Source organism: Rutilus rutilus (assembly GCF_951802725.1).
Source record: "Rutilus rutilus genome assembly, chromosome: 9".
NCBI lineage: Eukaryota > Metazoa > Chordata > Actinopteri > Cypriniformes > Leuciscidae > Rutilus > Rutilus rutilus.
In genome coordinates this window covers 12,412,204-12,439,072 of record NC_140223.1, presented here as the reverse complement: position 1 = coordinate 12,439,072, position 26,869 = coordinate 12,412,204, and the positions used below count along the sequence as shown (strand labels likewise).

The 26,869-nt window shown below is 37.1% G+C and overlaps 1 protein-coding gene across 1 annotated transcript; it reads left to right on the top strand.

Moving 5' to 3' along the window:
- Positions 1-270: 270 nt before the first annotated feature.
- On the top strand, positions 271-26,390 carry egln2 (egl-9 family hypoxia-inducible factor 2). The gene is made up of 6 exons (XM_084419374.1): positions 271-497; positions 1,294-2,579; positions 21,102-21,221; positions 21,307-21,443; positions 24,379-24,446; positions 24,837-26,390. Exons 2-6 carry the CDS (start codon positions 1,503-1,505, stop codon positions 24,887-24,889), a joined length of 1,455 nt encoding a protein of 484 aa, XP_084275500.1. The 5' UTR covers positions 271-497; positions 1,294-1,502; the 3' UTR covers positions 24,890-26,390.
- The last annotated feature ends 479 nt before the right edge of the window (positions 26,391-26,869 follow it).

Here is a 26,869-nt window from a genome sequence, read left to right as displayed (position 1 = left end):
CGGCTATTATGTCTATATATTGATTGACACTCTTGTGAGCCACTGTTGTTATTGTGGAGCTCAGGGTCACGTGATGCGAATGTGCGCACGTGTAATTGACAGAGCGGCTCATGGAGAGAGAGAAGGCGAGGGAGGGGCGCGCTATCACACCCGGAAACGAGTTTACTAATCCTACTATGGCGAAAACCGGGCTCATGAATATTAATTAGGTTACCTGATTGGGTGCTTCAAGAGCATCGTAAATTAATATTAATGAGTTCGGTTTCGGCCATAGTAGATTGAGTAATTTCGCTACCCGCACAGTGTTAAATCAGATACGAAGCCTACTTACTCTTTGTTCAGCAAGGATTGTATGGGCAGAAATTACAGTGTTGTCTGTGAAAACGTTGTTTTATTTATTTGTTTCATCTGAAATGAGCTTGTGTTGGATATGGACGAGAGAACACCGGAAATTCAGTACAATCGCGGCTGGTCTATAGTGACTTTATCATATAGAGGTAAGTAGCCTACACTTGTCTAAAATAGCCTACGCCTATTTTTCATTTCAGTCTTTGTATTTAAGGTTTTGATTTAACTTTATGAACAGACGGCTTATATATTTAACAGCTTACCATTGATGGTATAGACTACAAGCTTACATATTTAAGTATTAAACTAATGAATTGGATGCCCGATCATTTCACTGGTTTAATATTCTTTTCACTTACAGCTGAAAAATAGTTTTTTATTACGTATTATTTTGGTTAAAACTATATTGTAGGCTAGAGCGTTAATTATTAAGCTTTTGGCGTTTAAACTTTGTCCCCATTTGTCCGTTTATTCAGTAGCCTGACGTATAATCAAAATGAAAGATGTACAGGCTATATGAGCCATATTATAAAGAACACTAGAGTAGATTTTAACCTGTTTTTCATCTAGGCTACATTAATTTCATTAGGCTACATACATTTTATTAAACCATTTTTAATCATATCTTGTTTAGCCTATAATTATTTTATTTGTCATTTGTTGTAGGCCATTATGTACACGTCATTATTTAATTGATCGTTTTTATGGTAGGTGTTTATGAAGAATGTCTGGACTTTGTTCTGAAGATAAATGGATTTCTGTCAGCTTCTAATTAATTTTATTCATTGTTTCATTACACTACGTTTAATTTTTCCATAATACATCTGGTTGACATATAGGCCATTAAAAGTATAGAGTGTGACAGGGCAGATTTACGACACGTGTCCTTTTTAACGTGTCTATGAATGTTTAAGTGATTTAACCATTGTTACTCTCTGTCTTCAGACGCTCACAACCCCGTGCTCTGGGAATAAACAGCCATGGAAAATAGTTAATGGTAAATTCTGTATTAAACAACTAAGGAAAGCACAGTATTCGTGTTGAACAGTGGGAGTTTAAAACAGCGCCGCTAGGCAGGCATGAGCAGAGCCGATCCTGCAGAAAATGAGGATTGGACGTGAGCTACGTGAGCATCCAGGAGTAGACGTCATGACATGGAGAGACTGGAAAACACGGACCTTTTAAATGCACACGGGCGCGAGAGTATCAGTTCACCGCAAGAGAGAGTCACCAGTGGGTGTTGCGAGTCTCGCGCTGTAAATATAATGGGTCTGAACGCGACCACTGCGGAGGAACTGCTGGCTGGACGTGCGTCTATATCTGGATCCGGGGTCACGCTTTTGAAGGAGTTAAAGAGTGGGTTGCCTTTATATAATGGTGGAGGAGCGGTGTCCCCTTCACCTACAGCTGAAGGAAGTTATCAAGATGTCCCTGCACAGAAGCAAAGCGGGTGTTCGCATCCTAATGGACTTGTAGAGACCCCCCATGGGGGCCTCGCTTCTCACGGGGACAGGACTTTGGACAGGACTTTAAAAAGACCTTGTGGAGATGTGCGATTCAGACAAGTCCAGCACCAGAGGAGAAAAGATGAGGAAAACAGAGACTTCGGGGCCCATAGTGGTTGTCCCGGAACGGGGTCCTCGGAAACGCCCAATGGACCGGACTCTCCTTCACTTGAATGCAAAAGGAGGAGGTTTGAAATTGGCCTTAGAACAGAGTCAAGTAAAAGCACACAGGCTGTTGCTCCCCTTGCAGCCAATCACCAACACAACAACAGCTCCCTGTCATCCCCCAGTTGGGTCCATCACAACGGGCACAAAGCTGCAACGAACCATGCGGCCCCGGGGCAGGCCGCGTTTCGATTGGAGGCACCTGTGGTGGCCACCAGTGCAGGCTGGTCCCCAGAGCACATGGCTCAGCAGTACATAGTTCCCTGTATGAAGTACTACGGCATTTGCGTCAAAGATGCCTTCCTGGGCGATCGACAGGGCGGTAGGGTTCTGGAGGAAGTGGAGACTCTAAATCACAGCGGAAAGTTCAGAGGCGGCCAGTTAGTCAGCCAGAAGAGCATCCCCTCTAAGAACATCCGTGGAGACCAGATCGCCTGGGTCGAAGGCAACGAGCCGGGCTGCGAGAACATCGGAGTCCTCATGGCTCACATCGACGAGGCCATCATGCGCAGTGCGGCCAGTGGGCAGCTGGGGGATTATGTCATCAATGGCCGCACAAAGGTGAGTGCTCGCACGCTTAAAAGTGAAAATTCTGTTTTCTCATGTCGTTTCCAAAACTGTATGACTTTCTTTCTTCACTCTTTAAAATAGAGGTTCCTTATTGGAATGGTTCCATGAATAACTTATAATACACTGAACCTTTCCATTGCTCAAAAGATTCTTTGCAGTGGAAAAGGGTTAAATATTCTTCACACTTTTTGAGCAATGTTGCTGGGCAATCTTGCCGAGTTATTGTTGCTTGGGCACTTTCCCATTGAAAATGGGCAATACATTTCTATCTGGATAATTTAGATCGGTCGTGGGCCCCGTGTCTCATCTGGTTGCTCGTTGATGGCAACATTGCCCAAAAAGTTGCCCTGTGTTTCATCACCTTAAGAAAACATGGTTCTTTTAAGAACTGTTAATAGAAACGTCATTTGGGGAACTCAAAATGTCTTCAAAAAAAGTCTTGGCTGCAAAAAGCAATTTAACTTTTAAATTATTATTATTGCGCATGAAAATACGATACAGTTTATTTACAAAATATTGGGGGTAAGTTGTCACATTTTAACTTGCCATACAGCAAGTGACAACTTGCCCCGACCTTACATACTGCTTTGAAAAGACCTGAAAACATCCTTGCTAACATCTAAAAAATGTCTTGAACAGTGTTGTTTTTATTGTTACCCAACATCTTCTGTACCAAATTTAAGATGATTGTATAACTGCTTGTATCATCGCAAAATGTAAACTATATTTTTGGCCTGCTCTCAACTATAAGGCATAAAACTAGTGCTGTCAAATCGATAAATCGTGATTAATCTCATATAATATACACCGTAAAAAATTATATGATCAATAAGTTGACAACATTTGTTTTTACCTTGCTTTAACTCACCAAAATATGTATGTTTAGAAGTTATGCAAGATTCAACAAATTTTTAAAGTCAGTTTAATGTAATTTAATTTGAAAAGTTGATTGTACTTAAACAATTTAAGGCAGCAACTTTTTTTACTGTGTGTGTGTATATATATATATATATATATATATATATATATATAAACACATTATATATTTACAAACTTTTATGTTAGATGCGAATCATGCGATTAATTGATTTGTCTGCACTAAAAGCATTAACATTATGGTTTTCTGTAAAACTGCTTTGAAACAATGTGTATTGTGAAAAGTGATATTTAAATAAATTTGATTTCAGTTCATTCAAAACCTTAAGGTTCAGTCATGAACAAAACCAGTCATTTCAATAGGAGTCGATCCGATCTGCAATTTCGTGCAAGTTCCCCACACAGATTTCGTATCCACTTCAAGTTTTTCACGCTAATTCGTCGTGTTGACCAACAGAAAGCTGTTTGATATGAAAGTGACTTCTGTGCACCACTACACTATAGACAATTAACCTTTTTTTGCTGGATGAAATTTCATTGAAATTCCGCTATGCCTTCATAGTTACTGAAATCTATCAACATCTACGTGTGACAACTTCCCCCGGTCTCGCCTTTTTCAATATATACCTAAGATGCTTCAAGGTCAAAACTGGCAAGCACTGTCATCCGCAATGCAAACCTGCATTCAGGAAGTTGTGGTTGGGTGTATCAGACAAGATACTCTCTCTCTGTCTGTTGTGTTTCTCACTGTGTCACTGTTCTCAACTAGCAGCCTGAGAAATGCAGTTTTATCAGATCCCAGATCAGTGTTTCTCTGGCTTTGAAGACTCCTCTGTCAGTCTCTATCTCCAGCCCATATACAAACAACATATTCTTACCGCCACTATTAAGGTGCAGTGCTTGTGTGCGTGCTTGTATACACAGTGTGTTCATTGTGTGCGTGAGACAGTATCTGAGGTTATCAGATGTATTTACGTATTTACACTGTCAGAAATAGGGGTACAGTAGGAGTCAATTTCTGTCCCCCAAGGTACGATCGTACACTAATGTACCCCATAGGGCTTATTATTGGACCTCAGGGTACATATATGTACCTTTTTGAGGGTCAAAAAGCATTAAAAGGTACATATATGTACCGTTTCTTTAAAAGGTTAAGGTACAATATTGTACCCTTGAGGGTACAGCCCCAGTGACAAGCCATTGTACCCCTAAAGGTACAATTATGTACGTTATTTTATGAGAGTGTACAGACCCTGGATCTGAAAACGAGGATTTCCTTTATTGTCAAGTCAATCGGAGAGTTTCTGATTGTAAGGAATATTTGCATTGCTCAGGTCGTGTGTGATTGAACATTGACCCGTATCTGAGCAGGGTGCCGCATCAGTCCTGTCAGCGCGTCAGAGCAAAACTGCCCATATGACGCAGGTTGGGTTATTTGAGCTTGCCAGGTCAAACCACAGTCCAATAGTATGAGATCGTCCTGCTGTGGCAAGAAAACATGTACACTCCCGTTTTAGAAACAAGTCTCTTATCGAAAAGACTGATTTTATTGCATCAAAAATACAGTAAAAAATACATTGTTGTCTATTTGAATATATTTTAAAATGTAATTTATTCCTGTGATGTCAAAGCTGAATTTTCAGCATCATTACTCCAGTCTTCAGTGTCACATGATCCTTCAGAAATCGTTCTAATATGATGATTTTCTGCTCAAGAGACATTTTCTAATTATCATCCATGTTGCTTCATATTTCTTTGGAAAATGCGATACACTACTGTTCAAAAGTTTGGGGTACAGTAAGTATAAGATTTATCTTTTTAAATAAATAAGATCAAAAGTTCCAGTGAAAAAACAGAAATGCTGTTCTTTTGAACTTTCCATTCAATTTAAAATCTGAATAGAAATTCAATTCTATGCAAATCAAATCCTGAAAAAGTCACTGATTCCATAAAATTAAACAGCAAAAACCTTGTTTCCAACACTGATGATAATAATAAGAAACATTATTAATAATTGAGCTCCAATAATAACTGATCATCATATTAGAATGATTTCTGAAGGATCACTGAAGACTGGAGGAATGATGCTGAAAATTCAGCTTTGCGTCAAAATATAATAAAATAGAAAACAGTTACAGTAGTCAACATTTGAAGTGGATCAAAAAAGTTCATCAAAGAGACAAGAACGGGTATTGTTCAAAATTCATGCATAACTTTGATGAATGGTTTCAAATGTTGACTACTGTATTTTAAATTGTAATCATTTTTCACGATATTACTGTTTGTACGGTATTTTAATCAAATAAATGCAGCATTGGTGAGCATAAGAGACTTCTTTCAAAAAATATTTCAAAATTGTAATTACTCTGGTATATTCTCCATTCTAGCTGAACTTTTTCAAATAATTTAGCTTATTATTATTAAGAATTAAGTCTTGTATGTAGCTTATTGAACGCACAGTAGTTTCCCTGCTGCTGGAGTGTCATGAATGTAAAGCCAGACTACAGCTCAGGACCATGTGGACATTATTATTGTAATCACAGCCTGTCCATTGCTGGTTATGAAACCTGATCTGGATGACCTTTTAGTGAATCTCAGGACGGGACGGTGTACTGCAGTGTGATTGAGTGAGGACAGGCTTCTGTTCGGTGGGTCAGATCGGTCAGACTGCAGTCACTGTCTTCACGCCATCCTTAATCTGCAGGGAATATTTTTAATTTTTTTAGTCTTGAGCGTTTTCCTCTCATTGCGGCTTTTAAGACTATTATGTCATATAGGAAACGCCAGTGAAAGATTTGAGAAGCCGATGTTGACGTGCGACTTTGCACATGTGTTCAGTCATATGTTTACGTCTGAAGGATAAATCTCGTTGCTCAACCCATGGAATGGGAACGCGAGCACTGCGGTGTTCACATACTTTTGCAAGTGGGTCATGAAAACATCTTGCAGGAACGTCTGAGGCTTGAGATTTAGCGGTGCTGCGACTTCTGATAATCGGTTGATCTTGTTTGTTTGTTTGTTTGTTTGTTTGTTCATCTTTTTCAATGCTATCCTTCAAACAATGTTTCAATGTGCAATTTCATGCAGTGATTTGTGAAATAGGCATTTACAGAAACATCTCAGCAATGTTTGAGGTCGGTTTGAGGTTTCAATTGATTACTCTGTCCATCTGTTCGATTAGATCAAATAAAGTGGTGGGGGAAAAAAGATTTGTAATGTTTTTGAAAGAAGTCACTTATGCTCACCAAGGCTGCATTTATTTGATAAAAAGTAGTGTAGAAACAGTTACAGTTCTGTGAAATAGTACAATTTCTTTAGTAAAATGCAATTCATTTCTGTGACGGCAAAGCTGAATTTTCAGCATAATTACTCCAGTCTCCAGTGTCACATGATCCTTCAGAAATCAGGCTTGTGCAAAATTCAGAATTTGAGAATTGGCCTCTATTCAATTCATGAATTGGAATTTGAATTGAATTGACTCCGCCCAACAGGAAGTTGAATTGGAATTGGAAGTGGAATTAAATTCATGGCAATTCAAAGAAATTCCACACAACAGAAATAATGTGTTGAATCTCACATACATTCAGTGTAAGGAAGGTTACTTTGGAAATGTAATTGCTTACTGTTATAAGTTACCCATTATAAATGTGGTTTGGATTACTTCATTTGGATTACTTTATCAATGCAAAAACTAATTTAATAACATGATTTCATTACACGTAAAGTTATGTCCACCTCAAATTGTTTGGCAACCATTTTAAATACTTGGTTAAAGTAAAGCATTCTGGGAAATGGAGTCATGTTCCATCGTGTTCCACAAAATTACAATTACAATAAATCTTTTAACATTCATTGCTGGGGGAAAACATTACCTCTTAATGTAATCTGTACAAGTAGTTCAAACTAATATCATTTATAGAATATGTAATGCAATCATATCTGACATTGTTAAACACTTCACTTAAAATATGAATTTCTTTGAATTTTTATTGAATTGCAATTCTGCTTCCTTTAATTCAAATTCGAATAGTAATTCTAGATCCTGTTTTTGACATCAATTCAAATTCAGTTCAAATTCAAGAATTAAATTGGAAATCAGGAGTCATTCTCAATTCAATTCTGAATTGTGCACAAGTCTGTCTTTGCTGCTCAAGAAAAATTTATTATTATTATCAAAACAGTTGTGCTGCTATTTTTGTGGTAATCGTGATGCTTATTTATAAATGTTTTTACTGTCACTTCTGATCATATTAATGTGTCCTTGCTAAATAAAAATATATACATTTCTTGGGGAAAACAAATCTTACTGACCCCAAACCTTTGAACGGTGGTGGAAATAAACTAACTTCCATCATTTATCAAAATCATGTTATTCCACAAAAATTGTGTATACATTTTGTGAAAGTATAAACATTACAATATAAACCCCAAGTACATACCTGACAAATCAATTAACTTTTAGTTATAATATGTTTTGTTATTATCTACTTTCAATTTTAGATCCATGCTTACTTTGGTTATTGTCTCATATGTTTTATGATTACTGTCTGTCTGCCTGTTTATCTTGTTGCATCCTGACTATATATCTGTATCTCTCAACATAATGTATGGTGTCATTGGGTTCTTGAAAGGCGCTATTAAACGTATTAATATTAATGAACGTGTTTACAATCTTACAGCGTTTATACACAATAACACCATAATGTTAAAGGTCATGAAAATGCCTTAAACAGTGTTTTTTAATCGTGTAAAGCTCACACATACAGTAGCTTTTAGGCCAAAACCATGAATAAAGTCTTAATTCTAGCGGCTAATTCAGTGTGTACATGTATGTTTAGGTTTTGACATCAAAACCGGATTAAAAAATGCATGTAAACACAGATTACTTGTATTATGGTGTGTTTATTATGAGCTGATTGTTATCAGCGTGTTGCTACATATTTGAATGCACTCAATATGTACGTTATCATTATTAATTAGTTGTTGCAGCCCTAATATTTAGGGAATTTTAGAGTGAGAAATTATTAGAAATACGTCGAACCAGTTACAGCAAGGTTATGTAAATTGAAAGTGATAAAGCCAGTTATAAAAAAAGTTGCATTAGAATGACTCTTATCTCACGTCTCTATTCCTCAGTGGACACACAACTCCCTCCTCTTCTCTCCAGTGCTCTGATTGTCCTTAATCAACCCTCCCATTAGTTATTTTTCCTCTCCCGAGCCTTATTAGACCCTTTACCTTTTAGTTGGCCAAAATATTTCTCTCGCTGTTGCCCTGGAAACAAGACACGTAGCATGTTAATACTGCAAGAGAGTGAGTGTGGGTGTCCAAGCCCAGCTTTCTTTCTCTCTAAACCAGAGCTTTCAGGGAACGACCTTGGTTTCATTCTCGTACGCATAGAAACCATTCGATCTCGGGACAACGTGGCAGAGGATAAAGCGGAGGGAACAGCGTGTTCCAGCCACATGGCATCTCTCATGCCCCTCCCGGAGAGAGTAACGTGTGCTCGTACCAGACAAACACGATATCACCAGCACAGAGTATTGCCTCTTTTGCATTCATCCACTTTATAGGGTCAGACATTATGGGGAGCTTGAGGCAAAGATGCCACAGCAAGTGAAAAACTGATAGATAGATAGATAGATAGATAGATAGATAGATAGATAGATAGATAGATAGATAGATAGATAGATAGATAGATAGATAGATAGATTCAACTGTATATTAAAAAATGGCGCCTCTTGTGTTGTCAAGTCTAGCTCCACCCTTTAGGGACGGGACTACTGTGCTAGGTCACCAACAGACGGGTCCCAAAAAACTGGTACGGTTCGGTATTTTTGTACCATTCACAACTTCTGACAATCGAAACGGAAATAAATGCGTACCATACCGTTTGGTGGAAACGAGCCATTACTTGCATTAATTCATGCTCAACTAATGCACGATTATCATGAGTTAATGTATGACTCATGAAGAACTAAACCATTCATTAATGATTACTACATCAGCAACTAATAAAGCGTCTGTCAGATTAATAGATTAAGGAATCGCTATTAATTAAATGTGTCACCATGTATTAATTCCTTAACAGTGTTAACTAATAGTGTTAATTAACTCTTTCCCCTCCAGCATTTTCTTTAAAAGTTGCCAGCCAGCGCCAGCATTTTTGATCATTTTCACAAAAATGTAATGGCCCCCAGAGTATGTTGTTGTATGAATAACGTTTATATAAAAATAAAAATAAACGTCATGCATTCTTTCATTATCAAAATAAATTGAATCTGTGTAAGTTTCATAAAAAAGGCGACGCTTTGAAGAAAAAGCTGAAAAAATCGAGTATGTCAACCATAACCATTAATGACACATTACCTATCAATGAGTTATTATTAGTCATGTGCCTCAACAAGTACATTTATATAATTTGCAAATCGTTTGCTAATGATTAATTAAATCAGACAACTGAAAGTTGAAATACAAATCTTCTACCCATTGTGGTAATTAACACATTAATTTACACTATTAGTTAATAATATATGTTGTTAATGAATTAATACATCATGACACATTTAATTAATAGCGATTCCTTAATGTATTAATCTGATAGACTTTATTAGTTGCTGATGTGGTAATCATTAATGAACGGTTTAGTTCTGCATGAGTCATACATTAACTCGTGTTTATCTGTGCATTAATATAACCATAGATCATTCTCGATTCTCTAAGCCAGTCATTATTGCAAAATAAACTGTCAAGTAACCACCCACCTAGTAACCATATAGCAATAAACTGAAAACTACTGTGCCTTAGCAACCGCATAGCAGTGCCCTAGCAACCATCCACAACACTCTAGAATTGCGGTTGCGAGTCTTGCATATCCTTTAAATGGATATTTCACCCCAAAATTAAAATTATTTCATTTACTCACCCATATGTCTTGCCAAACCTTTCTTTATTCTGTGGAACACAAAAGATTTAATTAATAGCCAAATGTTTAGTGACATCTGACTTTCATTGTAGGGGCATTTAAGAAAATGTTAAAATCATGTTACTGTTTGTATATAATGTATTCATTTCAGTGATTTGATTTAGTTGACCTGTTTGACATAAGTAGACAGTACACTTTGCATTTAGATGTTTGCAAAAAAAAATGTCTGAGACTGTTTGAGGTATAAACAAATATGAAATGTTTGCTATTGAGCAATATGGACTTATTTCTCATGTTTGTTAAGATGGGCTGGGACAATTGCAGTAGGTTAATAGAAGAGAGGTGTAGAGAGGAAATGATGTATCAGCACTTTGTCCTCTGCAGTGAATTATGCAGCGATACAGTGGAGTTCCAACATTTTCCTTCCACACAACACTGACATAAACTGAAGATGGAAATATTTTGGAAATTGTAGGTACAGATGACACCAATATTCTGGTGACAAATGCATGTATTAATCAGAATTTGGTAATATTTTGATTATGTAAGTATCATATAAATGCATTAACCCGAATGACCCAGCTAGACTAATTCAATATTCTGGTTTCTAGAACTGGCATATGACTGCATTAATCAGAATTTTGAACATTAAGTTCACGTAAACATCACAATATCACCCTTGCAAAAAAAAAAAAAAAAAGTACACTTTAATATACTTTTAAAAAGTGTACTTTACTGAAATAATATAATTTAAAAGGATATAGTGTGAATTAATGTGAATTGGAATTAAATGTAGTAGAGTGCTTTTAGTCCATGTTAAATTATGAATGCAATTTTATAATTCCATTGTCTATGAAATATGGTTAAAGTGTACTACTGAATATACTGACAGACATTTATGGTAAAATAGCATAGATTTAAGTTATTATAATCAAGTACTTTACATGTGCTTTAGTATTTTAGTCTTAACATCCAAACAAGTGTACTTCTTTAAAGCATGTCAAAAGACTAATAAAACATAATGATTTAAACTGCACTTTAAAGGAAAAGTTTTAATTTGTCATTATTACAAAATGTACTTTTAAAAAGTGTACTTAAGTTTGTTGAGAAACAGTCATGAAAGTGCAGTAAAAAAAAAAAAAAAAAAAAATCTACTTTTAAGATTTAAAGTACACTAAAAGTGCACATTCAATACAATCAACTGCTCTTCTTTTACACAAGGGTGAATATTCATTTATACCTGCGCATGTACAGACCGAGAAGGAGATTATATTGAGGACGAGAGTTTTTACAAACATTGGGTTCTAGCAGAATGAATTTGAAAATCATTCATAAATCTTTTTTTATTTGTTCTTTTTTCTTCAGGACAATAATACGCCAAGCTGATTTTAGAGTCTCGTGACCTACATTGTGCAATTCATCACACTCTTATGTGTCATTGATAAAGATATAAATGATATGAGTTACAAACCAATTAATGTATGGCATAAAATGGCAAGAGAATTGCAGAAAATGCTGAAGGCGAGTTAAGGCTGCTCAAAATTCTGTGTAAAGACATAATGCTGCATAAAAGACAGACCAAATTATGCCTGATCTGACCCACCTCAGCCACTAGTATCAAAGTATACAGTTGAAATGTGTGTGTAAATGCATTTATTCCACCTTTGAGCAGCATTACACAGTCTTTGTAAAGACACCTATATGCCAGCTCAGAAGCGCTTCTGTCACTGCGTCACATTTTCAGTCTAAATTTGGCTCTAGTTTATTGAGAATATGCCAATGACATGGATTACACACAAACATTTCAATCGCTTTTCTTTTATTATTTAGAATATGAACCTGAATTGGATAATGATGTGCATGTAAAACATGGTCAATAAGTCAAAATCCATTTTAATTTCTTCTAGCTTGTATTCTGAATTTGTTGTTGTAGCCCTAGTGTGTGTGTGGGTTCTGGAGTGTGTGTGTCCTTATCTAACCCCCATGTCCTACTTATCATCCACCCTCTCATCATCAGGTTTACACTCTTTTATCTCAGCACACTCTGTGCTCAGTATCTACCTGACTATCAAGGCAGGAAAGAACCTTACATGATCAAAACAATATTGTTTTAAAGGAACCGTTGCCTGTTTATCATAAAACAACCAAAGAATATCAAATAGCTCATAAAATACGACATCATGACATCAGTTAATTAGATTTTTGTATTGTTTTAGATTGTCTTGCCTTTAAACTTGACCCTAAGTCTCTTGTGGGAATTGTGCATCTTGTTAGCTAGAACTTGCGTAACACTGAATGTGGGTTTTTTTTGCATTGCATTGACTCTGACTCATTATGTGAGTCAGTGAATTGTGAAACAATTTATTTCCGTGAACCATCAGAATCAATCATTTGACTCGAATGAATCAGACTTCGTAATGCTAAATAAGTTTCGAGACAGACACTTTAATTGCATGTGTTTGAATGTTGACAGTAAAGCCGCTTGCACAATGCACTGCGACACTGATGAGAGTGCTCTAGTGTTTTGGGACATTTAGCTGTTCCTCTTAATTGGATAATTTGTTTATTTCTCTGCTCTGCACAGTATCTGTTCAATTTGGGTGTCATAGTTGGCTTCCTGAGAACCCTTCGGTCTGCCAGTGGCGGTCATGTCCTCTACTCTGACTAGACTATAACTTGGCTTCTCTCATAACAAAGCAGCTCTAGACTGCTATTATCTGTGGTCATCAAAATTACAAACCATGTGTAACCTGATGATAAGACTTCTAATCAACATGGCAAAAGTATGATTTTTTTAAACTTCTGTGCTGTTTTAGGCCAAATGTTGCACATTCTTGAAAAGATTCCACACATACACCTTTTTGTCTAATGTATTATGTATGTGTATATGCACAGTGTAGTCATATATCTCTGGAACATAAAATATGCTAAAAACATATGTTTTTATATATGCTCGAATATGTTCAATAATGTTTAAAAACGTATATTTTTCTCTCCGTTTTGGCCTTCCGTCCACACTGAGGCGGCGTTTTTACGAAGCTTTTTTGAAAACGCACTCCAAAGTGGATACATTTGAAAACGCCGTTTTCACGTTATAGTGTGGACTGTGAAACCGGTGGTATTTAAAAACGATGACGTAAATTTTGTCATGTGACGCATATTATACCAATAGATATTCATGTTTACCAGTATTGTGCCTGTTATGTGCTATTCACTTTCACTCTGTTGCTAAAACTATTCTACATTGCACACTCTTCATATCACAGTCCTGCAAAGATGACAGAATTTACTCACATTTGCTGTCCTGCGGCAACACACGAGAGCAGTTGCGTTTTAGACCAAACATATGGTGACTGCGTGCGACCTGGACCGCATCAGTGAATGGTGAGATATTTTACAAAATAAAATGATCCTGTCAGAAGAATGGCGCGATAACTTCATTATTTATTTTTCCATCTGAATCATATCAGTGATCTTGTGGGGTTTTACGCATGCGCAGTAAGGTGAATTTACCGTTTTCAGGCGTTTTTCAAAAGTTTCTCATCCACACTGAAACGCCTGAAAACGCCAGTGTGGACGGAGAGCGTTTATAAACGAAAATAATGTAGACGGAGCCTAAATTGACTAGCGCAAACCTTAGTAAATCACCTTGCGTGATTCATTTAAAAACTCTCCTCCCATAAATTTTGCTTCTCAAAGAGAAACTCCTACAAATGCATACTCAATAAGGTCATCTGCAAAAATAACTGTGTCCACGCCTTTTCAGTGCTAATTTTTCACTGTGTGTCTTTAGTAAATCCTGACAGTGGTTTTTTAACGCCAAAAGAGGGTTTGCGCTAGCGCAAGCTGTTAGTAAATCTGGCCCTATATGTTATTGCAAATTTCCACTGCCAATTTAAAGGTATAGTGGAGGATTTTCCCGAATTTTAGAAAAGAACCGCCCTCTCCACTTTTTGAAAAAATGCACATGCGCAACACTCTACCTGCTCCCGAGAGGGAACGCCTATTAAACGCGTGCACGAGAGAGCATGCACGAGCCTAGTGCGTGACTTGTGCCAGGGCTAGCATCGCTAATCATAGCTTACATTAACTTTTACTAGCAGTGATTTTAAATGGATTTCTCCAAATAGCATGCCAAACTTTACCTGTCGAGTAGAAACTTCGCGACTGAGGCATCACTGACCCAACCTGTGCTTTTAGCGCACGCCATCGTGTGGAATATTCTCCCAAAAACACTCTGGTCTTGTTTCTTTCTTCAGAGGCCTTTCTCTTCTTGTCATACAATTCGTAGACACTTTTTCTCTTGCGACCCTCAGACATTTTGAATGAATGGCAATGAATGGCTGGCTGAAACCGTAGCTCACCACACACATACACCTGAAAGTGCGCATGCGCAGAAAGCGAAAACTACCTAGGGACGAGCACGTATGACGGCCTTACGTAAACATATCACCAGAATGATTGACAACTAGGAGGACCAATAGTCTTGATGATCCACCCGGAAAAAGAAAATCCTCCACTATACCTTTAATATTAATTTAGTGTAATCACCAAAAACATTAATAGAAATGAAGTTATTTTTTTTAAATAAAGGCTAGTTTAAAAATTGCATCCCAAAAAGTCATCATTTACTCACGTCGTTCTCTAACTGTTTGACTGTCTTTTTTTCTGTGGAACATACATTTTTTTTTCTCTCAGTCTCAGTACAATCATATGGTCACCAAAACCAACTTTGGTTATCAACATTCTTCATACTATCTTATTTTGTATTCTGCAGAAGAAAGAAAGTCATACAGGTTTGGAACGACAGTAGGGTGAGTAAGCACTGGCAGAATGATCATTTTGGGTGAACTATCCTTTTAAGAAAAGTGCACAATCACTATTGTGGATTGTCAAAGAAACCTGTTGCCGGAGTGCATACCCCTGAACAAGCCCCTTCTGCCGCCCGTCCACGCGCTCCTGTTTAACCCACGTGACACACGTCGTGTTTACTGCCACACTGTGATGCAGTGATAAGGGTCAGGGGGAGGTTTCTCTCAGGGGCTTGATAAAGTGCTGACCATATCAGAGAGCCGGCAGCTAACAGTGCACCCTGATGACTCGCACGCTGAAACCGAGCCGTTACCATCTCCCCCATCATCATCCAGGCCAAGGAATGCCTCGGATCATCCACAGCAGCGGTTGTGCCAAAACTGAGCTCTACAGAAGGCAAGCCAGATGCTGTCGGTGGTTTGTTGTTCCTTTTATCCGGCATGACAGTCAAAAGAGGATGGGAAGTGATTGGGGGTGGGGATCAGGAAATGGTAGAGCCAAATTTCGAACTGCCGTTGCCCGTATAAGTGCCGCAGCTCCACATGAACTAAACTACGCTCTTTCAAAAATATATTCGTATAATCTAATTATAATCTTATTTATATACACTACCATTCAAAAGTTTGGGTTGGCGAGATTTTTTTTGTTTTGATTTTGTATTTTTGGTAAGTTATTATTCTCATCTTATTCTCAATAAAGCGTGTGTTGTTTGATCAAAAATATAGAAAAACAGTAATATTGTGAAATATTATTACAATTTAAAATAGCTGTTTTAATGTATTTTAAAGTGTGATTTATTCCTGTGATGCAAAGCTGAATTTTCAGCATCATTCCATCACATGATCCTTCAGAAATCAGTCTAATATGCTGATATTAATGTTGAAAACAGTCGTGTTGCTCAATTAGGGGCTGAGCCTATTGTATCTGTTTGTACAATACAAAACCTGTTGTAACCCATGGCAGCCCATAGAACCGCTTGCGGGAAAATGATGAATTTTGGCAAGCAAATAGAGCACAATCTCATCATTAACCACAGCAATTTTGGAGTCTCTAATTCAATCCCACTAGCGCAAACAACAGTCTAAAGTTGCACTACGTTTATGCTAATAACTTTTGAACCGTAAAGACTAGAAACAAAATTAATTTCCCTCTGATTCCTTTGCTCAATTGCACGATTGAGCCTGAAAATTATCTTCCACTTTGAATTTTCCAAAAAACTACTTTCTCAAACTAGAGTGTTCATCAGATTTCACCAAAATCGGCTCAGATCCTCTTCAGGCTGTGCTGGCAAAAACGTATTAAAAGCTTTTTCATAAACTCAACTAATCCCGAATAACGCACAGACAGATTTGACGAAGAGCACACCCAAATTGATTCTAGGTTAAATCTCTGCAACACTTTAGCGTATTGAGATGAATCTTGGTACATGTCATCACAAGGATGACCTGAGGCAACATGCAGCGTTTCGGCACAGCTCCAATATTCATTTTTGTTTTTGAAAGTGTTTTTACATTTGTTTGTTAAAATGATTGTTTATAATCATTTTTTTAAAGTAATAGGTCTAGACACCAAATAAGGAGCGTTACATTATTGACCCTAATATAAATGTTTATTTTAAGCTGTGTCAAGTGTCTGTTATGAAAGAAGCTTATATATCTTATTTCACATTACCATAAGTGGATGGCATGTCATTTCATCACCCTGAATTGTGGTCATAAACCCTTATAACCAGCAGTGATAATGGCAGGCTGTGAACGGTGGGTTGCTCTGTGTAGATATATACCATACTGTGCGTGCTATTTATAAGTGTGTGTGTGTGTGTGTGTGTGTGTGTGTGTGTGTGTGTGTGTGTGTGTGTGTGTGACCTTTGGCAGGTGCCTCAGAACAGCTTCATCATTCCAACACCAAGAACAGTTGTTATTGAGATTACTGGATAAGAGCTAAAAACAATTATCACATTTTAGAGATCCTCCGAAACAACTTAGAATTAATACGAATATATCTATCCAATTGTCTGACCATCTATCTATCTATCTATCTATCTATCTATCTATCTATCTATCTATCTATCTGTCTGTCTGTCTGTCTGTCTGTCTGTCTGTCTGTCTGTCTGTCTGTCTATCTATCGATATATATATATCTGTCTATCTACAGTATCTGTCTATCTATCTATCTATCTCTGTCTGTCTGTCTGTCTGTCTGTCTGTCTATATCTGTCTGTCTGTCTGTCTGTCTGTCTGTCTGTCTGTCTGTCTATCTCTTATAGAGCTATGGATGTGTGCTAAGCAGAGATGGGTATAAATACATGGAAATGTATTTAAAATACAAAATACTGTGTGGAAAAATGTATTTAAATACAAATACAGTATTTTGTATTTTGAAAATACACAAAATATAGGTCACAGTGAATGAAGAAACTACATAGGCCTGCTGACTTTTCATTCCTAACCTCATCTCTGCCCTCTCTGTCATTCTTTCTTTCTTTCTGGCAATTACAAATAAACTTATGCAAAATAGCAGCCATTTATATACTTATTTCTGGTTACAATAATAAATAATAATAATAATAATAATAAACATTTATTTATATAGCACTTTTCATACATGGAATGCAACGCAAAGTGCTTCACAAACATAAAAACAAATTCACACAATGTCAATATAAAAAGAAAATACATATAAATAACAGTTTAAAATAAAAGACATTATACACAACTTCACATAATATTATTGTACTCATAAGCAACTTTAAAAAGGTGTGTCTTAACCTGACTTTTAAAAATATGAATGCTAGTAGCCTCTTTCACTTCATTTGGTAAAGAATTCCAAATTTTTGGAGCATAGTGGCTAAAAGAAGCACCACCTGATCGTTTATACTTAACTGTATAATGTGCTAGAAGATTAGCATTAGAGGATCTTAATCTACGGTTAGGAGCATATCTTGACAAACAGTCAGAAATGTATAAAGGTGCCAAATTGTGCTGAGTTTTATAAACAAATAAAAGAACCTTAAAATCGATCCTTTGGTGAACTGGTAACCAATGTAATTCCATTAAAACCGGCGTAATATGTTCTCTCCTTTTTAATTTCATTAGTACTCTGGCTGCTGCATTTTGTATCAACTGTAACTTTGCTATAGAGCCCTTAGGTAGGCCAGTGTACATAGCATTACAATAATCAAGATGAGAGAAGATAAAAGCATGAATGAGTCTCTTAGCATCATCCAAAGACAAAAAAGGACGAATCTTGGCTATATTTCTCAGATGATAAAAACACATTTTTGTCACTTGATTGATATGAGACTTAAAATTCATGTCACAGTCCAAAATGACACCTAGGCTTTTTTTTGTTGTTGTTGTTGCTTTTTAAGTCCAATGCTTTTAAAGTAATTTTATGTTTATTTTATGTAAAGTTTATTTGTTTCTATAAGTTTATTAAAATTAGAAAGTGTATCTAAAATTTAAAATTAGAATTCATTTAGATTCATTTGACACTATTTACCCCTTTTTTATTATTATTTTTTATGTAAAATAAAACTAAAAGCTGAAGATTATTGTGGTGTATCATTCATCAGTGCTTCTTTCTCCACTCCAACGTTCCAATAATTCCTGCCCACTGAAAGCTGCACGGATAAATTTGCTTACCCCACAAATAGGCCTATCTATCTAAACGATTTAGAAAAAGTTCCATCAATTCACACTTTATATATGTATTGTCATATCACCCAGCCCTAACACGCAGCAATGCTTTAAACACATTTGACAAGCTAGTTGATAAAAATCAACAACCGGTCAAGACTGATTGGCTTACGCTATTTTCCCACTTGTTTGTGCTCTTTTATTCTTTCATGTTAACTGAAGTGAATAATGCACTATTTTAACTATTTTAAGTATCATGACATTCTCACCTTATTCCAAAAAAATAAAATAAAAATCGCTGATCCAATGCTGAGCTAGTGAATGTCTGAACTAGTTGATGCACAAAATCAATACCCTGCTAAAGAGGTTGACTGGCAAAAAGTATTTTATGTATTTTGAAAATACAAAAATACTCATCTTAAATGTATTTAAATACAAATTACATTTGATTTTTTCCAAAGGCTTTAAAATACAAAATAGTATTTTGTATTTCAAATACGTATTTTAAATACATGTATCTGAAATACTGCCCATCCCTGGTGCTATGGTGGATAACAGCTAGCTTGTCATAGTCAAAATGTCTAAATGTTAAAATGTTAAAACCGCATGAGGGCTGGGTACCGAGTTCGATACTTTTTAGGTACCGACCGAATTGCCTCGATACTATCGAGTATCGAAAAATGACTTGTTTTTCGGTACCAGATTTCGATACCTAAGGGGTTAACTCGTCAACGTCAGTGCTCAAACAAATACATATGAAATGCACAACGACACGCCTAAATTCGCTCACACACATACACGCAAACTCTACACACACGAGACGCGCGGAACTCTCCGCACATACTCTAATGAGACGCGCGCGCGCACACAAACTGTCCACGCACATTCTCATGAGACGCGAGCCTATGGACGCGAGCACACACACACAAACTCGCGCACATACTCAATGACACGCAAGCACACACACTCACAATACCCTAAAGATGTGGAAAAGTCGATCAAAAGTGTGGCTACATTTCTCCAGGCTCGATGCCAACAGCGTGCGATGCAGTATTTGTGGTAAAATAATGGCTGCAAAGACGGTACCGCGACAGATATGATGAAGCCCTTGACAGTGCACGGAGTAAACATAAGAGCAGAAAGTTGCTGCGTCTTCGACTGGTAAATGAAGAGATACCTTGTTGATCACTCTGACTGTGTTTATATTGCAATAATGACCTACTGAATGTACACTGCCGTTCAAAAACGTGTTGGTCAGAATTTTTTTTCAGTAAGCATGCATTAAAGTGATCAAAAATGACCTTCCAAAAACTGTTTTCATATTTCAGCTTTGACAACACAGGAATAAATTACATTTTGAAATATATTCAAATAAGATTTTAAATTGTAATACTATTCCACAATATTACAAGTTTGACTGTATTTTTGATGAAATAAATTCAGCTTTGGTGAGCATGCCATGAGCTCTTTATAAAAAAAAATATTTTGTTCCTTATGTATATGTATAAGGAATATTTTGTTCCTTTGTGCTTTTTTTGTTCCTTTGTGCACTGACTAAGGAGCATGAGTCAAACTGAAAAAATAAAACCAAAGTTTTTCTGAGGTAATGTGTTATGTAATCTTGTTAAAATGGATTTCATAAAATTGGTATCGAAAAAAGTATCGATCAGGAACCGGTATCGAAATCAAGGTATCGGTATCGGTATCGGTATTGGTATCGAAATTTTTTAAACGATACCCAGCCCTACGCATGTTATTTATGTGCCTTTTTTATTATTAGGCTACGTGTTATGTGTTAAATGAGCTGTCCTTTGCTGTTTTTGCATCAGGACACATTAGCATTGCTTGTCATTGTCAAAACTGTCTCTTTCAAAACCTGAAATAAGTCAAAGTTACAGTTAAAAACAGTTAATATTAACAGTTAATATAGGTATTCATACGTTTATATAGGTGTTTATCAGTTACTTATGTTCCAGATAGATGAAAACCCTTGTTTTGTTACAATTATTACATGTAATGTGAGTAGGCGGTCCTTTTAGCATTTACACCATGTGGCCATGTCCCTTCTGAATGTATATTTGAGCGATCAGATCACACCGCTTTTTCAAAACGCACTGATTTTAGTGTTGTCTGCTTGTGATTGGAGCACCCACAGTGGATTTTAATACCTGGGCCCATGAATAATGCCACGAAATGTCCTCATTTAACAGTTTATCACCCCTAAATCCAATGTTTCCTAAATCCTTTCTTCTGTACGACCAGGCCATGGTGGCATGTTACCCTGGCAACGGAACAGGATATGTTCGACATGTGGACAATCCCAATGGCGACGGACGCTGCATAACCTGCATCTACTATCTGAACAAGGACTGGGATGTGAAGGTATGCTGTGTTTATTCTTACTGTGACTTGATCAGTCAGGAGGAGAGTCTTCTCTTACCCATTTGTTTTTTGTCTGTTTTCCCAGGTTCATGGAGGTATATTGCAGATCTACCCAGAGGGTCGTAATGTTGTTGCCAACATCGAGCCTCTCTTTGACCGTCTGCTCATTTTCTGGTCAGATCGCCGGAATCCACATGAGGTGAAACCAGCTTTTGCCACCCGGTGAGTAAACACTGTTTACAGTTAAAACACACACACACACACACTGACAACACTGGTACAATGACTTGAATACACTTCTTCTGTGATGGTCATATTTTCAGTTTATTAATTAAAAGTATTTTGGGGAATTGAGTCAAAAATGTCAGGGTGGTACAGCTGTCGTTATCATAATGCTAATTATGATAAAAGAATGAAAATCAAATAATCCTCCGTAGGCTAGACTGTTCCATTAAACAACGTTCGGTCCAACCTTCGTGGCCTTTGAAGGATGCAGCCTCAGGCAGAGTCCTGCAACAGGTCGGGTACCTGCATAAAAGTGGCTAAAACGGGTGGATTGTGACATTCCTAAAATTCACGGGCGGGGATGCGGGCGGATAATGAACTCCTTGCGGGCGGGTAGTGGATGAAAAATATGTGAAATATTTGTATGTCTAAATTACCATTACACATACGCAAATATATGTTTTAGTCAGGCCATCCTTAAAAATATTCTTGTTTGCCGTAACCCGACCGACCCTGTCAATTTAGGACCGACCCAATAAAAAAAAAATTCCCCCTTTTAGTCCGACCGACTTGCCGGTTGTAAACTTGCGTTAAGACCGACCGATTTTTTTTTTTTTTACTCTTCAAACAACTAATACAAATGCAATAAAATGATATTAATTATATTTTAGTAAGTATTGTGTATATAAATTGCCCATATATAGGCCTACATACAAACGTAGGCTACGCTCTTTCTTTTAAATAAAAACCCGTGGCGTCATCTATGATTATAAGGGCTGTAGACTATATGCGAAATGAAACCGAAATCGCGACATTCAGGGCCACGAACCTACAATTAAAACTTTCACAGAGATCTCAAACAGGCATTTAAAACACCAAATATTAAGAACTGGCATATCAAGCAAAATAATATTTGATGATTGATCGAAAATCGTATCTCTCCCTCCACATGCTCACCGGCAACGCTCCGACATACAATTGCTCTGTACTGTAGGGCAGGCTAATAGGCCTATGTGTTGTAGCCCAGTCATTAAAAACGATTTAGTTTCATATTCATATTTAAATAAAATAATATTTTTTTACAAATTTCATGGTGATTATATGAAAAGTGAAAAGCATGAATAAGATAAGATGATCCCGAATATCGGGAGTGGGCAGACATGATTTTGACCACTTCATTAAGTTTGTTTTTGTAGAAAGCCTTTCTTTAAAGTGAATTTCGTTTTGTATTAATTGTATCTTAATTTTAATCAATGTTTCATCAACCAATTTCCTGGATTTAATAAATAAGAGGTAGGCTAAATATAGCAGGCAATATAATCAGGACACGGAGGCGCCGGCGCGTGAACTGGAGGTAGCCTATTTAGGTGCCGATGGTAGGCTACTTGAATGGCGCAAAACAAAGCGCACTTTAGCCTGTTTCATTAGTCCATTCATGAGGCTATTGTGATGTTGAGAGAGGTGCGAGATAAAAAATAAAGCACTTTAATTGGAATGATTTTAGCTTGTGTGTGATTTATCGCGGGCACGGGTCGGGTAACGGGCCAAATATTAACGGGTCTGGGCGGGTGCGGATTTAATTTTGATATTATCACGGGTGACGGGTCGGATCTGGTGCTGAACTTTCCGGGTACGGGCGGGGGCGGGTCTCCAAAAATGGACCCGTGCAGGACTCTAGCCTCCGGGACACAGCTACACTTAATGTCTACACTTGTTTTATTGCTGGATGAATCAGCATTTTTAACGAATATCTTGAATGACTCACTCATAAAGACTTCACTCGTTTCATTACTGGATAAATCAGCGTTTTTGAACGAATCTCTTAAATAAATTATTAATTGACAAATAAAAAAATGTAACAGTCACTTGTACACCTACTGGTGTAACCATGTAAGTGATACATACAATCTTTATTTGAAGCGTAGTTACTTTCAAAACGTGATTTGGTCTATTTTGATCACTATGGTAGACATCAGTGTTTATATCTGAAATATAAACTTTTATCCCAGTACTTCTGTGATAATTTTAAATATTGTAAGACAGAAATAATGATACTGTGCTGTTCGAAAAGACTGTTTGTGAAGCTGTTTCACACCTAAACATGACAACTGCTCTCTCTGGGACAGCGGCAGTGCCAACGCAGATCTGAATGTTAGCTGAGATCGTACTTGTCAAAGGTTTTATAGACATATAGCCAAATCGTTGTCATTTACGAATAAGATCGCACGGGTGTTTGAATCAAGATCGTGATCTTTCCACAATTAATCATGCGGCGCTGGTTCAGGTTGTAAAACGTCATGTGGCAACAACCACAGTCCTAGTTCTTATAACCTCTCATCTATTATACTGTGATCTTTCTCAAAACACGTGCATGCTAGTACACTCATCTGACCCCGTCCCCTAGTCTTCCACCACCATTGTTCTCCCACCACTACAAACACTACGGTTTGATTTGATCCTGCTCTATAAACACCACACCTGAAACACCACTTCCTCAGGAAGAGGGTTTGTCTTGAAATGAGTTTGATGAAACAAATTAAACGCCATATATTTTTGGTGTAGTAAAACAATTGCCGTTTACGTTTTACATTATTCTAGATTTCGGATGAGGGTAGGTGTGTATCAAGCACCATCGCAGCTGGGGGCCGAGGTGGGGCACAGGAAGTGCGTGCTTCCTGAGTGTAAGCGGCCGTCGTTTCAGTTTGTGCGCTCGTGCCGGTAGAACAGAGCCAGGAATAAACAAACCAGCCGCTCTACTAGTGTTGACTTAACCCTTTCTGTGCTTTGACCTCACAGTTATCCACATGACTCTGCACATATCAAACTCCATATCAGTTTCTAAACATTCTCGAGTTCATCAGATCAATACACACTAGTCAGACTGTCTGACCCCTCTCAATTGTGGCTGTAATGATCTCTTCTCTTCCCACAGCTATGCCATCACCGTCTGGTACTTCGATGCAAAAGAGCGGACTGAAGCTAAGGAGAAGTACAAACTGGGTGAGGTTCATACCTCTCAAATGAAACTTGTGGCTTAGGCTGTTTTCTCATTACATGTTTTCAGTAGGTTTAGAGTTCAGTAGGTTTGGTTGGTGGGAACACATTTTCTCACGGTGATACTAATGTTAAAGAGAGGAAGCGTACCACGTATCACAAGCAAATGAGTACAATGTGAAAGTGAACTGTGAGGGCAGGGAGAGAAATGAATACTTTTATTCAGCAAGAGAATTCTTTTCAATGATATATCAATTTAAAAGGTAAAACCAAATTAGGTAAAGGATTTTCAGCACAGCACAAGGGTTAGAGTATTGCTTTAGTTCTCTGTCATTTTAATTCACCTTCTGTCCATCATTAAATATCATCTCTCCTTTCTCTTTCTGTCCTTCACAGCTACAGGACAGAAAGGAGTTAAAGTGCCCGTCACACAGAGCAGCAAGACCTGAATTTCAGCCAGTCGAGTGAACACTCAAGTGTGTCCTGTTCATGTGTGCGGTGGCCCGTGCTTCTGCGCGATTGGACGTTTTCAAGAGGAGACGCAAGAAGCCCAGCAATCACGGCTCTTTCTGTGGCCTCAAACATCCGAGGAGTTTGATTTGATTGGATGAACACGGGACTGTTTTTAAATGAACACCACGGTGTCTCAAACTTGATGGTCACGGCACTGAAGGGCTGGCAGGAATGGCCGGTTTTCCCTCATCCCGTGGAAAGTTAACAACATCACGAATGGACTTCAGCTACTAGTATTTTGAGTAATTACTGTATTAAATAAGATTTTCAATCTCTAAAACTCAACCCTTGCTTTTCTCGACATAACACCCCTGCGTGAAGTGAGATTTTCCAGTGGCCTTTGTCAGTGAATGTGTATCCAGCTTAACACTGATATCTGACTTACTCCAGTGCTCAGCTAGATCATGAAAACTGACATAAAATACCCAACAATCATATTATACATGAATGCTTCAGTGGACAGAATCCCTTAAGATTGAGCCTGAGCCCTAGGAAACATTCAGGGTGAATTCACTCAGAATGAACAGCGCCCTCTGAAGGTGTCAATTTTCACGGCTGGCTTTGCTGCAAGAATTATGCGAATCTGGCAGCAACCAAACATACTGTGCGGAAAGCAAATTTGAATGCTGTAGTTTTCAGGAGACTTTAGGCCCGTTCACGTAGTATGTATTCTTGCTTCATCCAATTTCAAGCATGCTAAGAGTCTCAAAAGCATCCGAAAAGAATATTAAAGTTTGATGCGTAGCCACGGCCAACAGTATCTAAGATATCAATAATCCTTTCACAGGTCTACATCTGCCGTGTGTTTACATTATACACGTAAAGTTTGAAGCAAATCGGGTAAAAATAAGAGGGTGATTTCAAAGCATTTTGAAAGTGACACACTTCCTGCTGCCAGTTGGTGGCGATCGGGAGCCACGTTTTTAAGATGCTGCATCAAGTTAAATGTAATTCAACTTTGATAAACGCATCCAGAACGTGCTCTGTGTGAACAGCCCCAACCTTAATTTCTAATGCTTTTCTGGGACTGAATTGTACTTTGGGATGCACCGATATTCAAAATTCTGGCCGATAATGATAAGCGACAATTAATGTCTAAATATTATTTTATGTTAAAGTCGATAACTGATAAATTGACAACATTAAAATGTGCTATTTTGTAATAATACATTTAAAATAAAATACTACATGAAGTGAATTTAAATGCTACATGTTAATTTAGGCACCACATCATAATGTGTACAGTATGAAAAATAATTACATTTAACAGTGTTATACAATTTTTTTGTGTTTTTAAAGAAGTTTAAAGTGTTGCAACAAATATAATTAAATGTAAAAAGTACAGAAAATGAGCTGCACAAATTAAAATCGAATGTCGATACATTAAATGCCGATACCCGATATGACACCGATGTAGTGTACATTCCAAACTGTGACAATTGAAGAAAAAAAATTGCATCTATTTTGGATTACAGTTTTAACGTAAACTAATAAACTTAATGTGATGCATATTTGTGAAACAGGTAAGATTTCTGTAATCGTACTAATAATCGGAATGTTGCTTCTTCCACAGCTAGCCATATTTTAACCATGCTATTTAAATGAATACCTTTTATTTTCACAATGAACACTGATTCTAAGCATTTTGAGAATATTATTCTTTAAATAAAATCCAATAATAATAAATAATATTATAAAATAAATATTATTATAATAAACTATGCCATGATTTTTTTTTTTTTTTTTTAGTCTTGAAATCTTACCTGCTTTTTAATATGCATAAATGCAAGTTTTATTAGTTTGTGTTTAACGGATTGACATTTGATATGCAATTCAAATACATAAATCTTCAATTTAGGCCTAAATAAATTGCATCATCGCTTCACTACTGAAATCCATCTGAATCAGCTCTTTAA